This window comes from Polypterus senegalus, chromosome 6 (genome assembly GCF_016835505.1).
Source record: "Polypterus senegalus isolate Bchr_013 chromosome 6, ASM1683550v1, whole genome shotgun sequence".
Lineage (NCBI taxonomy): Eukaryota > Metazoa > Chordata > Cladistia > Polypteriformes > Polypteridae > Polypterus > Polypterus senegalus.
This window is the reverse complement of record NC_053159.1, coordinates 23,892,774-23,907,106: the sequence shown is the minus strand read 5'-3', so window position 1 is coordinate 23,907,106 and position 14,333 is coordinate 23,892,774. Positions and strand designations below refer to the sequence as shown.

Below are 14,333 nucleotides of genomic sequence, written 5' to 3'. Positions count from 1 at the left end.
TGTATCAACGTTTAAGAGGGGTTTTAGGAGGGGCGACCGTGTCTCCTTGGGGTGCTTTCAGCCCCCATCTTAACAACACAAGTGGCAGAGATGCAAAGTGGCTGGTGTGTAGTGCAGGCCGGGGGGGTTGGTGAGCAAAGCGAGCAGGGGTGCAAACCCCCTAGTATATATATATATATATATATATATATATATATATATATACTAGCAGAATAAGTAGTGTGTTAAAGAAGTTATGAAAAAGAAAAGGAAAAATTTTAAAAATAACGTAACATGATTGTTAATGTAATTAGTTTGTCACTGATATGAGTGTTGTTCTCATATCTATATATATATATATCTATATATATAACTATATATATATTATATATATATATATCTATATATATATATATATATATATATATATATATATATAGCAAAATACCCACGCTTGGCAGCGGAGAAGTAAAAGAAAAGTAAACATTTTAATAATAAAGTAACATGATTGACAATGTAATTGTTTTGTCATTGTCATGAGTGTTGCTGGCATATATATATAAATATCGAGTATATATATATATATATATATATATATATATTGTCACGCACGCGCGAGTAGGAGACCGCAGACGGATCTTAACACACCTGGGAAGACATTCGCCGGCAGGGAATGGCGGGGTACTAACTTTCTCCCTCTGCTTTCTTACAGAAAAAAAGACGCTCCGCCACCATAAGCCGGGTTTGCCCGCAGTTCGTTTACTTCCGCCCTTCCTCTTCCATTTTCCCTGACGTCATCGATCCCATCTTCCCTCACGGTTCCTTCCCAGTATTCCTCCACTTCCGGCTCCTCCTTCATAAAATGGCCGCCGACGCCATGAATGAACGTCGTGCATATGTGAACTTTTTGTTTATGTTATACTGTGGAGAATTTGACAGTATACGGGGTCGGAAACCCCAAACCTTTATGTTGTGTCCTGATTCGTCTTTTACAATATATATATATATATATATATATATATATATATATATATATATACATATACATGTGTACATATATACACACACACATATACTATTTTGTGAATATATAAAGTCAGCGTCAGTATACATAAAGTCAAAACTTGAATATATAAAGTCAGCGTCGGTATACATAAAGTCAAAACTTTTTTCTCAATATATAAAGTCAGCGCTGGAATATATAAAGTGAAAACTTGAATATATAAAGTCAGCTTCAGAATATATAAAGTGCTGACTTTATATATTCCAGCGCTGACTTTATATATTCAGAAATATTCCAACGCCGTCTTTATATACTCAAGTTTTGACTTTATATATTCAGAAATGACTTTATATATTCAAGTTTTGACTTTATATATTTGGGAATGACTTTATATATAAAACTTTTGACTTTATATAGTTAAATTTAGTCATCATTGCATAACTTTTTCTTTACCATAGAAATTTAAAGACTAAATTCAACTTCCATTCCTAACAAAGATATTTCTGGCGACTAAATAGAAGCTACTTATATCCAAATTCGCTGCCTGAATAAGTCACCCTCGCTTCGCTCTTACTTTTTTACTGTTCATTTAATCATGGCTAGTGGCGGAAAAATTATAAAATGGAAGGAGGATTACGCTGAGTATGGCTTTACCAAAACAATTATTGATGGCGAATCGATTATTCATAAAGCTTCAATTGGTGATCTGTTTTTCTGTGTTAACCTCATATTTTTTTATACTTCTTCTCAAACCAAGGGGGTGCGAGGGTAAAATGAATCGGGATGCGCTGATCAATGTAATCGGTGTACCAGGAAATCATGCATTGACATGACAGAAGTTCCTCTTCCTGGTTTTCTACGCACTGCGTTGACAGTCAGTTCACGTGATTACGTGGGAAGCGTGATGACGTCACACGAAACTCCGCCCCCCACGGCTTTCGAGCTCAACTCCATTACAGTATATGGAGAAAAATAGCTTCCAGTTATGACCGTTACGCGTAGAATTTCGAAATGAAACCTGCCCAACTTTTGTAAGTAAGCTGTAAGGAATGAGCCCGTTAAATTTCAGCTTTCTACCTACACGGGAAGTTGGAGAATTAGTGATGAGTCAGTCAGTCAGTCAGTCAGTCAGTGAGGGCTTTTTATTAGTGTATATATATATATATATATATATATATATATATATATATATATATATATATACATACTAGCTGTGGAAGCCAAAACTGTAAAAAGCCCAGGGTCCAAGAAACTATTGAAATTATCAGAAAAAATAATTGAAATGTAGAGATGTCAGGTAATTGAAAGGAACCACTCTGGGCATCTCTCTCTTAGGAGGTTTCATTTTGCCGACGTGCTTGCATCACGTGTGTATTAGAGCTAAGTGAGTGACTCTTTCTTCGGAGGTTTTGTTTTGCCGACGTGCTTGCCTCACTTGTGTATTCTGTTAGGTGGAGCCCTTACCCCGACTCCACCTCTCACTTCCATGCTGGACAGACACACACACACTTCCACGCATAGATGTTTATATATAAGATACTAGCTGTCAACCCACGGCTCCGCCCACAAAGTAGTGAAATGGGATAAACTTTTAAAAATCAATAAAAAATAAATAAATGTAATTCTGGCCAAGTGGAAGGTAGGTACGCTCAAACATCAAACGTTGGCACTGTATCTGATCGTGTTCAGCTCTGACGGAAGAGCATCCCCCACATGTGGAGAAAAGCGCGTGGCCTTGATATCTCTACCAATGAGCAGGTACCCTCTAAAACACACGTAGCACTGATCTCTCTCTCGTAAATGTCAAACGTTACTCTTTAACAATCTGTAGATGATAATGTCTGCTGAACAAACAGGTAGCTAAGCTACTAGCTAAGCAGAGGTAAGGTGCGCTCCAACACGTGGTGAGAGGTACAGCGACTCGATCGGAAGCTGGCATGTGTGCAACGAGGGCACCGCCCCCCTCCCCTGGGTCCGCAGCCTCTCTCTCGGATTAACGCAAATAAATCGGTAATGCACACGAACTACAATGAGTCGCAAAATCAACCAGAATATTCAAACAAATTCTCGAAAAAAGCCTGATCTAAATCCATTAAGAAGTTATCTCATTCTCTAGCTAAACGGATGTAATGTGCACCCCGAGGCTGGCGAGTGAGTGAAGAGGGCCCCACCCCCTCCCCTTGCCCCGCTGCATGTCTGTCGGGTTCATGCAAATAAATCGGTACCACAAGTGAACTATAATACTTAGCGCAATGAGAGAAGTTACAAAATCAACCGGAATGTTCAAGCAAATTATAGAAAAACACCTAAACATCTAAATCCGTTAAGTACTTCGCTTGTGAAAAGTGGACAGACAGACAGATGTTGGATTTTATATATATATATATATATATATATATATATATATATATATATATATATATATATATATACAGATATGCGAGGGGGGACCCAAAAATAACCAGAAATATTTTTAAAACGTGTTTAATTTAATTTTCTGTACAAACTACAATTAGTCTCCTTCAAAGTACTCTCCATTGGCGGAAATACACTTATCTAACCGTTTGTTCCATTGTTCGAAACATTTTTTAAATTCATCTGAAGTAATGCCCATTAATGCTCTGGTCATTTCTTGTTTTACCTCTTCGATGTCAGCAAAACGCCTTCCTTTCAAGTCTTTTTTCACCCGAGGGAACAAAAAGAAATCACACGGAGCTAAATCCGGTGAGTAGGGTGGGTGGTTCAGGGTTGTCATACCGTTTCAATAACAATAGTTTCTGTAACACTTTTTTCAAGAAGAAAACAAAATTTCACTGCCGCGCGTTGCTCACGATAATCGGCCATCGTAGAAAAATGACGCTTGCACAAAACTACTTTTACAAAATTCACTGAACACAAGCACAGCCTGATGGCACTTGGCAGACTGACTTGTGAGGAGTATAACTAGATTGCCCTAGCGGCCCAACCACGTACTACAAGTACCAACCTAACAACAACAAAATTCTGGTTATTTTTGGGTCCCCCCTTGTATGTGTATGTGTGTGCGTGCATGGGCGTGTGCGTCTGTGTGTGTTTGTGAACACATATATATATATACAGTATATACTGTATGTTATATAGGGTTGCACTTCTGAACTCCAACTCTTTAGCACCCCTGTGGGTGTCCAAACTGGGATACCACCCAAGGGTCACTTCCACCAGCCAGACTTCTGCTGGTCCATCCATTACATTACTCCAGCTGGGCACAGAGCTGTTTCTTTGCCAAGCTGGCCATCCCATCTGTCCTTTCACTCTGGCCTCATGTACGTGTAAGAAACTCTCCTGCTTTCCAGCCAGGGTGCCTGTTCTCCCTCATGGACATCTATACCAAGTGCTGTATATACGTTGTGGTGTTGCTTATACTTCATTTGAGACCCTTCCCTTTGTCAAACTGATATTCAGATGCCTTTCCTGATGTGTTGTTCACTTTTCACTAATGTCGCTCTCCCAGTTTGTATTCCGTATGCTGACCCGCTCTTCTAAACTGACTACTTTGCCTTCACACACAGATGTTTGGTTAAGTCCCTCGATATTAAAATGTCAGTCAGTCAGTCATTACCCAACCCAATATATCCTAACACAGGGCCACGAGGGTCTGCTGGAGCCAATCCCAGCTAGCACAGGGCTCAAGGCAGGAACAAATACCCAGACAGGGCACCAGCCCACCGTAGCATTAAAATGTTTTTTATTTTATTTAAACTATTTATCTTAACCTTCTCTAAAAATAACCAATATTACAATTTAACAACTTAATCCTTCCCTACCTTTGCTGTCTGCTGTGGACCGTAACTCACAAACTGCTTGAGCAGCCCTGATTACAAAGGAAGAAATTCAAAGTCGGCCTTGATGTTTATCTTGAGAGCATCAATTAATAGGAGCGTGCAAAAGAAAGACAGTGGCCGTCACTCAGACTGAGACAAGCTCAGCGAAGAGCATCTGGAAGGAAGCCCACACACCCCCACGCCCCATCATCACCCCCCCAGCGAAGCCGCCACTGCCTGCACACACACACACACACACACACACACACACGCACACACGCACACACCTGGCTGCCAGAGCCAAGCCACTGTGGCCGCTTCCTCTCCGCAGTTATTTCCACCTGGTTAGGGAGGGAGGAGGGCGGCTGCTAGGGTTTGAAAAGCCCCTTTGTCTGGGAAATGTGGAGGATGCAGTCAGTGATCAGCCACACCGAGAATGAGTGTCTCTTGCCGCCGAACAGGCGGCTGTACAAAGGAGAGGGATTAGCAATATTACTGGTTTGCCATTGGCACAGGTGATGGAGGAACAACTTTAACTGGGATTACTTGCTACATACTTGTTGTCTGGGGGATGACAATCCTGCTGCCTGCAGTACTGCTGCTTCTCGCACAAATTATTGGTCGCTTGTAACGTCAGCGGAGCCTTTCATGGCACCTAACATGCAATATCATTTAACTGTTTGCTTCTTGAACTTCATGGCCATCATAGGCACAAGGCAGAGACACCACCTGAATGGGTATTGGGAAGAGCGGGCAGAGCCAACACAGAGGGAGATATGGATTTATACATTTGGGATGAATAGGTTCTGTTTAGAAATGATACAAAGCTAGCATAATTAATCTAAACTACATTAAAAGATTTCTGTGTATTACTAGTTGTCTGAATTATTAATTCATAATAATAATATTTTGAAATGCCTGTCTAGAATGGTCTATGTGGACAATAGATGGTTATGTAGGTGGGGTTGCCACAGTGTTTGCTTGTGCTGGCTCACAGCTCCAGAGACGTGGGTTCAAATCCCAGCCCTGGCACTGCCTGTGTGCCCTTTCTGGGTATTCTTTTCTCCAGGTACTCCAAACACCTGCACTTTAAGTTGAATTGTGTAGGTCACATGGGCTGGATGGGCATCCCGGCCAAAAGAGGGGATGGTCCCTTACCTGGACGGGAGGCTCCTAAAAGGCAGATAGGCATCCCAGCCGGAAGGAAGGACCAGAGGGGATGTACGGCAGCCCACCGGATAGGAAAGACATCGCTGGAGGCTTTTTACTCCCCTACCATGCTAGATGGCAGCACCCCCAGATATCAATGGCCAGTGGGAAGACAGCAAGGCATGCTGGGAAATGAAATCTGGCACAGCAGCCCTGCTGGGGTCACTGGGTGTCGCAAGAGGGTGCTACAGGGAGTGTAATGGACTTTCACATGACCCGTAAGTACTTCCATCGGGCAATGGCCTTGGCACCGGAAGTACTCCCAGGTCCTTAATAAAAGGGACTGCACTCCCTTAGCCAGGAGAGTCGGCGCTGGGAGGAAGGAAGGCAACACTCAACTGGAGTAGAGCAGTGCGGTGGTAAGACAATTGTGAAGGGAGGAATTGTGATTTGTTAGAGAGAGAGCGACATCATTTGTGCTTTTGCTACTTGTGGAGGATTTATTTGAATCTGGATTCTTGTGTGTGTTCATGTTGAGGGTTTGGGGCTCACTGATATCCTGGTTTCCATCACAACTGACATCTCAAAATTGGAACTGTGCTTGAGCGGGCACTATAATGGGCCTGTGTTGGTTACTGTCTTGCACCCAGTGCTGTTTGAATGGACTCTGTTCCCCTGAAACCACAAAGTGAATGAAATTGACATGAAAGTGTTGTGTGACTAGTGTTTGGCAGGAGTAATATTTGAATGATTTATCTTTTCTTTGCTAAAGTTTGTACCCAAGGTGAGCTGGTACAGGATTTTGCTGCTCTCCCACAGCTTTACCGAGGGGCTTGGGTTAAATCGCTGCCATTGTGTAGTGTGCCCATGCTCATTGTGTGGTGGGTTTTCTCCAAGTTTCCACCATCCGTTACTCCCATCTGACTCTAAACTGCTCCAGTGAGTATAATTGTGTGCTATGGTGGACTGGCATCCCATCCTGGGTTGGGTCTCATGTTATACCCAATGACGCTTTGTCTTGTAGCCATGCATTAGAAAAATGTTTCAAAAAGATAATTGGATGGATATATCCAGGTGTTTTGGAAACTGTTTATAATTATTATTTGAATCACAATTATGAACACAGTTCAATCCTCTTTAAGTGCCATAGGTGCCCGACCAGAATGGACCCTTTGGTGTCGTATTTGATATTCATCCTCATTGGTTAGACTTGAAGGGCAGCTATTTTCACGTGGATTCACCCCCAAGTCTTACCACCACTATCTCTCTGTTTCTCTCATACAGCCTCCTGCACTCAGCACCTCCTGGATATGGATTACCGCCCTCTTCCTGCTTTCCAGCCCCACCTGCAAGCCTTCTTACATCGAAGAGAAATTGCCGAGATGTGGATTCCAGGCTCTTCTGAGGCCCAAGGTTTGAGTGAGGGCTTGAATGATAGGCCATTTCCCCGGCACCATCACATTGCCGTTTGCAAACAGGAAACGCTGGCCTTCATCGAGCTGCCTAACCTTGCTGCTGCCACCACCACCACTGCTACTAATGGACGGTGTGTGCCTCCCCTAGAGAGTCCGGGGCCTCGATTTGGCAGAAGGATGAGCAGCTCTGATGGAGGTGCATGGCCGAAGCCAGCACATTCCACGGACAATTGGGACTGCAGTAGCATGAGATCCAGAAAGGAGCAGTCGAAGGAGAAGTTGGGGCAGCAGACGTTCTCAGAGTCAGTCTGGGTGAGAGGTGCACGGAGGAAGTCAGGCTCTCCCCCCAGACCCCCTCTTCAGATGTGCGATTCCGAACCCCATGGATCTGAGCCAAGAAGCCCAGACCTGTGCAGCCCACAGAGGCGGATGTCTCAGAGTTCGGACAAGGAAAAGTCTGCTCGTGAGTGCAGGTCCTTTAAACAAGGAGACTGCATACATGCACAACAATGAGTTTGAGTTTTATTAAATTGTGTACAATATCTATTTTAAGATACAAAATTTTAAACACACACATAATTTTACATTCATCACCACCTGTGTTCACATGCATGTATATACAGCACAGAACACATTGTCAAAATGTTTGTAATGTCAACACACACGGACACACACAGATATGACACATCTGTATTTTGTGAATGCCTGTTGTGACATTTTAGGGGGTATCACAGATCCCAAAACCGCAAAAACTTCCTGACCACAACAATTTTATAATTACTGGATCCTGCCAAGCTGATAGCCAGAAAATCCTGCCGACTAAGCCAACTGTAATAAATAGAAAACAAAAGGAGATGGCGGAAAGGTTAGGGACCAGACGCCACCCAGTTTAATACAGATTCCGGTTTGCAATTGAACACCAACATCTTCCACTTTTACTCTTTGTGTTTCCCATGTGGTGGAAGAATCACAAGCTTCTAGACCAATGTGGAAGTGACATCAGTAGGCTTTAGTGTGCAGGCTGTGGGTGAAAAAGAAAAAGGCAGTTTCCCCAGACTTGGGTTTCTGAGCCTTTACCTTGTTGTGTGGATGTTCTTGATATATACGCTTGTGACATTGTACACATACTCAGACAAATTGTATCGTCACATACACATTACACACATTCATGAAGATGTGCTGATTTAATATGAGTAGACACAGCCATACAGAAATGGGGGACTTGTGGCCTTTGAGGCCCCATCTGGAAATCCTTTTTTTCCTCTTTCCAGTTCCTCTGACGCAGCACCATTTTGTCCCAGCAAATAGACTGAGAATGTGGGTGCAAAGGCAAATGTCGGGAAGTCCTTAAAAATCTGCAGTGTGAAGGATGTGTAGACAGCCAAGAGATGGCAGGCTCTTTAAGATCTATGCTGTTGTGAAGTTTTGCTTATCTGTGAATGTCATTTACTGTAGACATTTTATTTTCACATAATAATGGCCAAGTACAGAACCGATTTGTTAAGAGAACATGAAAGGAATATGTACTAAAAAATGATCATTTTTATATCTTGCTTACCATATGTAGTTTGTATTGATGGCTGAAGAAAAATTTGAATCTCATGTTTTCATGCAGAATGGAGATAACAGCATTTCTGATAGAACAGACATCTATGGTGACCAAATGCTGGATTAAAAGAAAACAATATTAAAAACGTTCATGAAAAAAATTTCACATTCCTCGTCTCACATGACCCACACGTTAAGCTAACCATTTGTGTGCTCACAATGTCCCAGACTCAAAACAATAATAATAATAATAATAATAATAATAATACATTTTATTTATGTAGTGCCTCACATGTACAGTATTTGGACTAAAATATTGTTAAATAAACCATTTCCAGAATGGATATGAAACGCGCTCAGAGGTGATGGAGCATTTAAATTGAAGACCCGCCTCTGCACCTCATTCATTGGTCAGAAGTCCAGTCCAGTGACAGCTTATTCATTGGCTAACATTGCACTTTACATCATAGCAACAAAAAGCATACGCCTAAAAATTAAAAGTCAAAAAAAAGCCAGTGAAAGCATCAACAGGAAGAGAACAGGCCTCATGCGTCAACCAGCAAAAGATCAGTTCACCTGGGCAGTGCACGCCAGTTTCAGCCATGAGAGTGTTTTTCAGAAGTGCTTTGTTTATCCATCCATTATCCAACCCGCTATATCCTAACTACAGGTTCACGGGGTTCTGCTGGAGCCAATCCCAGCCAACACAGGGCGCAAGGCAGGAAACAAACCCCGGACAGGACACGAGCCCAATGCAGGGCACACACACACACACCGAGTACACACTAGGGTCAATTTAGAATTGCCAATGCACCTAACCTGCATGTCTTTGGACTAATGGAGGAAACCGGAGCACCCGGAGGAAACCCACACAGACACGGGAAGGACATGCAAACTCCACACAGGGAGGACCCGGGAAGTGAACCCAGGTCTCCTAACTGCGAGGCAGCAGTGCTACCACTGCACCACCGGTGCTTTATTTAACAATATTTTAATAAAAATACATTTATTTGGGATGTCGTGAGCATACAACTGGATGGCTTAACATGTGGATTAGGTGACACGAGTAACATGACATTTTTTCATAGACTTTTGATTCTGTTTGTTGTCCAACATTGGTCTCCATAGACACCTCTTCTATCAAAAGCCTTGTTATGTCCATTCCACATGAAAACATGAGAACATTTTTTCTCGGCCATCACTACAAACACATGGTGTTAGTAACAGATAACAAATAATATTTTTGGGTGGAGTATTTCTTTAACGTTACAAAGCCCCGTCCTGAAACGTTTTCACATGTGGACACGCTGTGTGGAGAGTGCCTTTATTTGGAGGCTTCTGGTTCTCTCCTGAAAATAGAGAACATACAAACACATGAACCATCCAACTTACTACAAGGATAAGTGTTGGCGCGTTCTTCCAGTTACTGTGCCTCTATCGTTCCAAAAGATGGTGAATCAAGAAAACATTTTTAGTAATAAAATGCTTTGCATTTGTGATTCCAAAAACAGAGCCATGACAAGCGAAGAATAGCTGGGACACCAGCCGGGTCATCCCGTTTAATTCTCCGACTCTTCTTTAAACATGTACCTTCTGGCAACAATAGGCATAAGCATGTAGGACAAAACTCAAAAGAAAATCGGGGCTCTGGTTAGCCTTTGTAACAAGTAACAAGTCTCCTGTGGAGCTCTATCGGTCCTGAAAAGACAGGATGGCTGGAGGACTGGAAGGGGTAGAGCTAATTTCCAATCTACCACATGTAAGCCAGCAAGAAGGTCCTCGGAGGAACATGTGTGACAATATATATTAAGGAAACGTTTCCCACAAAATACAGCTTGTGTGCTAAGCTGGACGTACAATTTCCTTAATTGTTTGCCACCAGCAAGCACAGTACAATAGCCCTTGTCTTCTCCTTCTCTTTCTTCGTCTTGTGAACAATAGGGGGCGCTCTCGCTCCCTTGAACCCCTGTCCACGACTCCAGACACCAGGTAAAAGTCCAAATGTTGACTTTATTTTCTTGCCACAGTGCACAAAGCACACTCTCCACCACAATTCTCATTAAACTCACAAATACTCAATAATAAACAATCCTCCAGCTCCCAGACGCGTTGCCACCCTTCCACCCAGCTCAGCTCATTGTCTGTGAGTTCCCATAGTCCTTTTATACCTCCTGACCTGGAAGTGTTTCTGCCCAATAGTCCACAAGTCCTTATTCCTTCCGGGTCAGGGTAAATAGTCCCTTTCTTCAACCCGGAAGTCCGTCGCTCTTCCTGTGACGAACCTCCGGGTCACAGGGCACGAAGAAGCCCTCGGTCCTCCCTGCAGCTCCCTCCTGTGGCCCCCACGGCATCCAGCAGGGCTTTGCATAAAAACTCCAATGTCCATGATGCCCTGCTGGTCTTCTGGGGACCTCCATGCTGCAAGGAGGGCTCCACCTGGCGGCTTGGGGGTATTGGCCGGGATAAATGGCCGGCCATCCATCACAGCCTTTATTCCTCTCTGGCTTTACTCCTCCTAGCAAGCTTCATCCTCCTCCTCCTCCTCAAATGAAGACAGCAGTCTCCTTTTATACTGCTCCTGGACCTGTTAGCATGGCCCGGAAGCATTTCTGGGTAAGGCGGTAGTCCGACAAACTAGGGCTCCACAACCCCCACTGCACCCTCTGGTGGCACCCACAGAGCCCAACTGGTGCTGAGTTGCAGAACTCCAAGTCCCATGGTGCCTTGTGGAAATTTGATGCACTTCTGCAACCCAGACAGGATTGACTTCCAGTGATCTGGGGGAGACATAGACCCGTGCACGCTCTCTCCCGTGGTCCTTCCACTCCAAAGGCGTCCTGGCTGGGTAAGGGTGCCACCCGTCCGCTTTTCCGATGCTGTAGAACAGGCCAATGAAATCTACACATCTACCAGAGCCTTTCCTTTTCAGTATGGCTGCTCCTGTCCTGTTTGATTCCCTCTTCTCAGCTACTTTATTTCCATTTCAGTTCAACACTTTGGTTTAAGCTCCACGTGTTGTCACCGATCATTGGCACCTTCATCAAGCACTGGGCTGTATGCCTGATGTGAGGACAAAGGAGACAGTACAGGATGAAGCATGGGGTGTCATTTACACCTAAGCGTTTTCTAGTGTTTTACTGCTACACCATAATGCTCCTAAGCTGCTCGAGAAGTGCTCTGCCATTATTTTTAATGACACTTTTTACAAGTACTGTAAGTTTTTGTAGCAGCAAGTGGTTTAAAAAACTCGCGCATGCAGCAGTTTTCTGAGCATTATCTGCCAAACGTTACTTCTATTGAAATCAATGGTGAAAGAAAACAAAAGAACATTTGGGAAGTGTTTTTACAGGAAGTCAATGCCTCTTCCTGGGTGTAGCAGCACATTGAAGCTAAACAAACAAACAACTGGCAGTGCTGCTGCTGCTAGATTGCATGCAGCCCACTCTTTCCTGCCTCGCTGTGCATTTGAGCCCCCAAAACGGATCGACGTACCCTCCAGCACATGTGCTTCCATGAGTGCAATGATCACTGCTTCCCTGTCACTCTGAACTGGGCAGATTAAATTTACCCCTCAGTTAAATGTATGTGAATATGACGTCAGTTTGGTTCTTTTGAGCTGATTACGACTGTGTGAGAAAGCCCCAATCCTCACCAGCTGTTACTAGATGACCGCTTCACACCTCTGCATGAAGTTGCACTGACAGCTCAACAATTTTATTCCCCACGTATCGCTACCCACCTGATAACCATCATCCATGCGTAATCCTGCCTGCTTCACAGAGGGTGCAGAATTGTCCTCTCGATGCTCCTTGCTGCAGGACAGGCCGAGTCCAATGCTGACGATGCCTGCTCTTCAGTACTTTGGTCACCAGGATTGAAATCACATTCTGGAAACAACCCGGCAACACCTCACAACCTACAAAATGGAAATTATATTTTTCCCTCCGCAAACGTGTCTTTGAAAAACGCTTGGAAAGCGCCTGAAAAATGATTGCAAATAAAACATGAAAAAGCTTGGAAAATACGAAAAAAAATGTTGGAAACACTCAAGTGACTTCAGGGACGTCCCCATTTTATAGCAATGATACTTCCCTATTTTCCTGAAAATAAGACCAGGTCTTATGTTCATTTTTACTCTAAGAGATACACTAGGGCTTATTTTCAGGGGATGTCCTATATATCACGGGGGCGGAGGGGTAGCACTGCTGTCTCGCAGGGAGTCACGGCGCTGGTGTTCCCTGCCTGGAGTTTGCATGTTTTCCTGGTGGGTTTCCACAGTGTGCTCCGTTTTCCTTCCAAAGACATGAAGGTTTGAGGATTTGGTGACGCTAAAATGACGCTAGAGTGTGTGTGTGTGTGTTCAGCTTGTGATGAGCTGATGCCCCATCCAGGGATTTTGTTTTTCTTTCTCTCACCTGTTGCTTGCTGGAATGGGCGCATCCCCGGATTGATGGATGTAATCATTAAACATCCTTTTCGGAGATACTGAGACAAAGTGTCCTCGGAATTTAATGGATGTTTTGGGCAATACACAACACGGCAAAGCCGAACATCTCCTCACCGTGATGATATCTCGCACTGTCATCTGGTGGAATCTTCCAGATTTACGTAAAGTACAAACAGTATAAACAGTACAACACTTGTGTAGCAGGAGTGTCCACAGGCACATGGCCTTAAGCGCCTTACTTTTTAGCTGATGATCTTGACTAGGGCTTGTTTTTGGTAGGGTAGGGCTTATATTACAGAGCAGCCTGAAAATCATGCTAGGGCTTATTTTCATGTATTTTTTATTTTAAAAATAAATGCAAAAGAAATGAGTGCCAGTCACTGTGACAGTCACAGTCTGTGAAATGAGCGCCAGCTTTATGCAGCTGTTTCTTTTGTAGTCAGGTGACCGGAATGGGTGGGGCTTTCAGGGCAGACCAGCAGTGTCACTGGTCATCAGCAGGCTCCTCCTCCTGCTTCACTCTAGGGCTGGAAGAGGAAGAGACCTTAGTAGCTGTGTCTCATCCATATGTGTCCCCCAGTTTACTTCAAGAGCTGAGCCTCTGGGCACACATTTTAGCTGACAACTGCTCTGTTGCTGTGTTAATTTCATTCTTGGTGGACATTCAGATATCTTATTGTATTGCTTTACTTTTTGTAAAAAGTGTGCTTGCAACACTAAAATACACTCTATTCTATCAACACACCAACTAAGAAACCTAAAATAACCATCAGAGACAAATATTTTTGTGACCGATAATATTGTAATCGACCAAGGGAACAGACTGGTCACAGAAAATATGTTAGGGCCCCTTTTAATCCTTTGCCAAGTCCAAACAATTTAAACAGGTGCCTGATGGTACGTAGAAAAATAACAAAATGTAAGATAGTAAACCCCAGCCGGGTTCAGGGCTCTGTACAGTGTTCTGTAGTCGGGCAGGAGCTCTGCTCTCT

The 14,333-nt window shown here is 43.5% G+C and overlaps 1 protein-coding gene across 2 annotated transcripts in view; it reads left to right on the top strand.

The window, feature by feature from the left end:
* The window catches only part of arhgef19 (Rho guanine nucleotide exchange factor (GEF) 19), a 112,035-nt gene that overhangs the window by 58,747 nt on the left and 38,955 nt on the right, over positions 1 to 14,333 (top strand). For both annotated transcript variants that reach the window (XM_039755595.1, XM_039755596.1), the window contains exon 2: positions 7,216 to 7,809. In XM_039755595.1, the coding sequence (XP_039611529.1) occupies positions 7,242 to 7,809 (568 nt within the window). In that variant the 5' untranslated portion in view covers positions 7,216 to 7,241. The remainder of the gene's footprint in view (positions 1 to 7,215; positions 7,810 to 14,333) is intronic.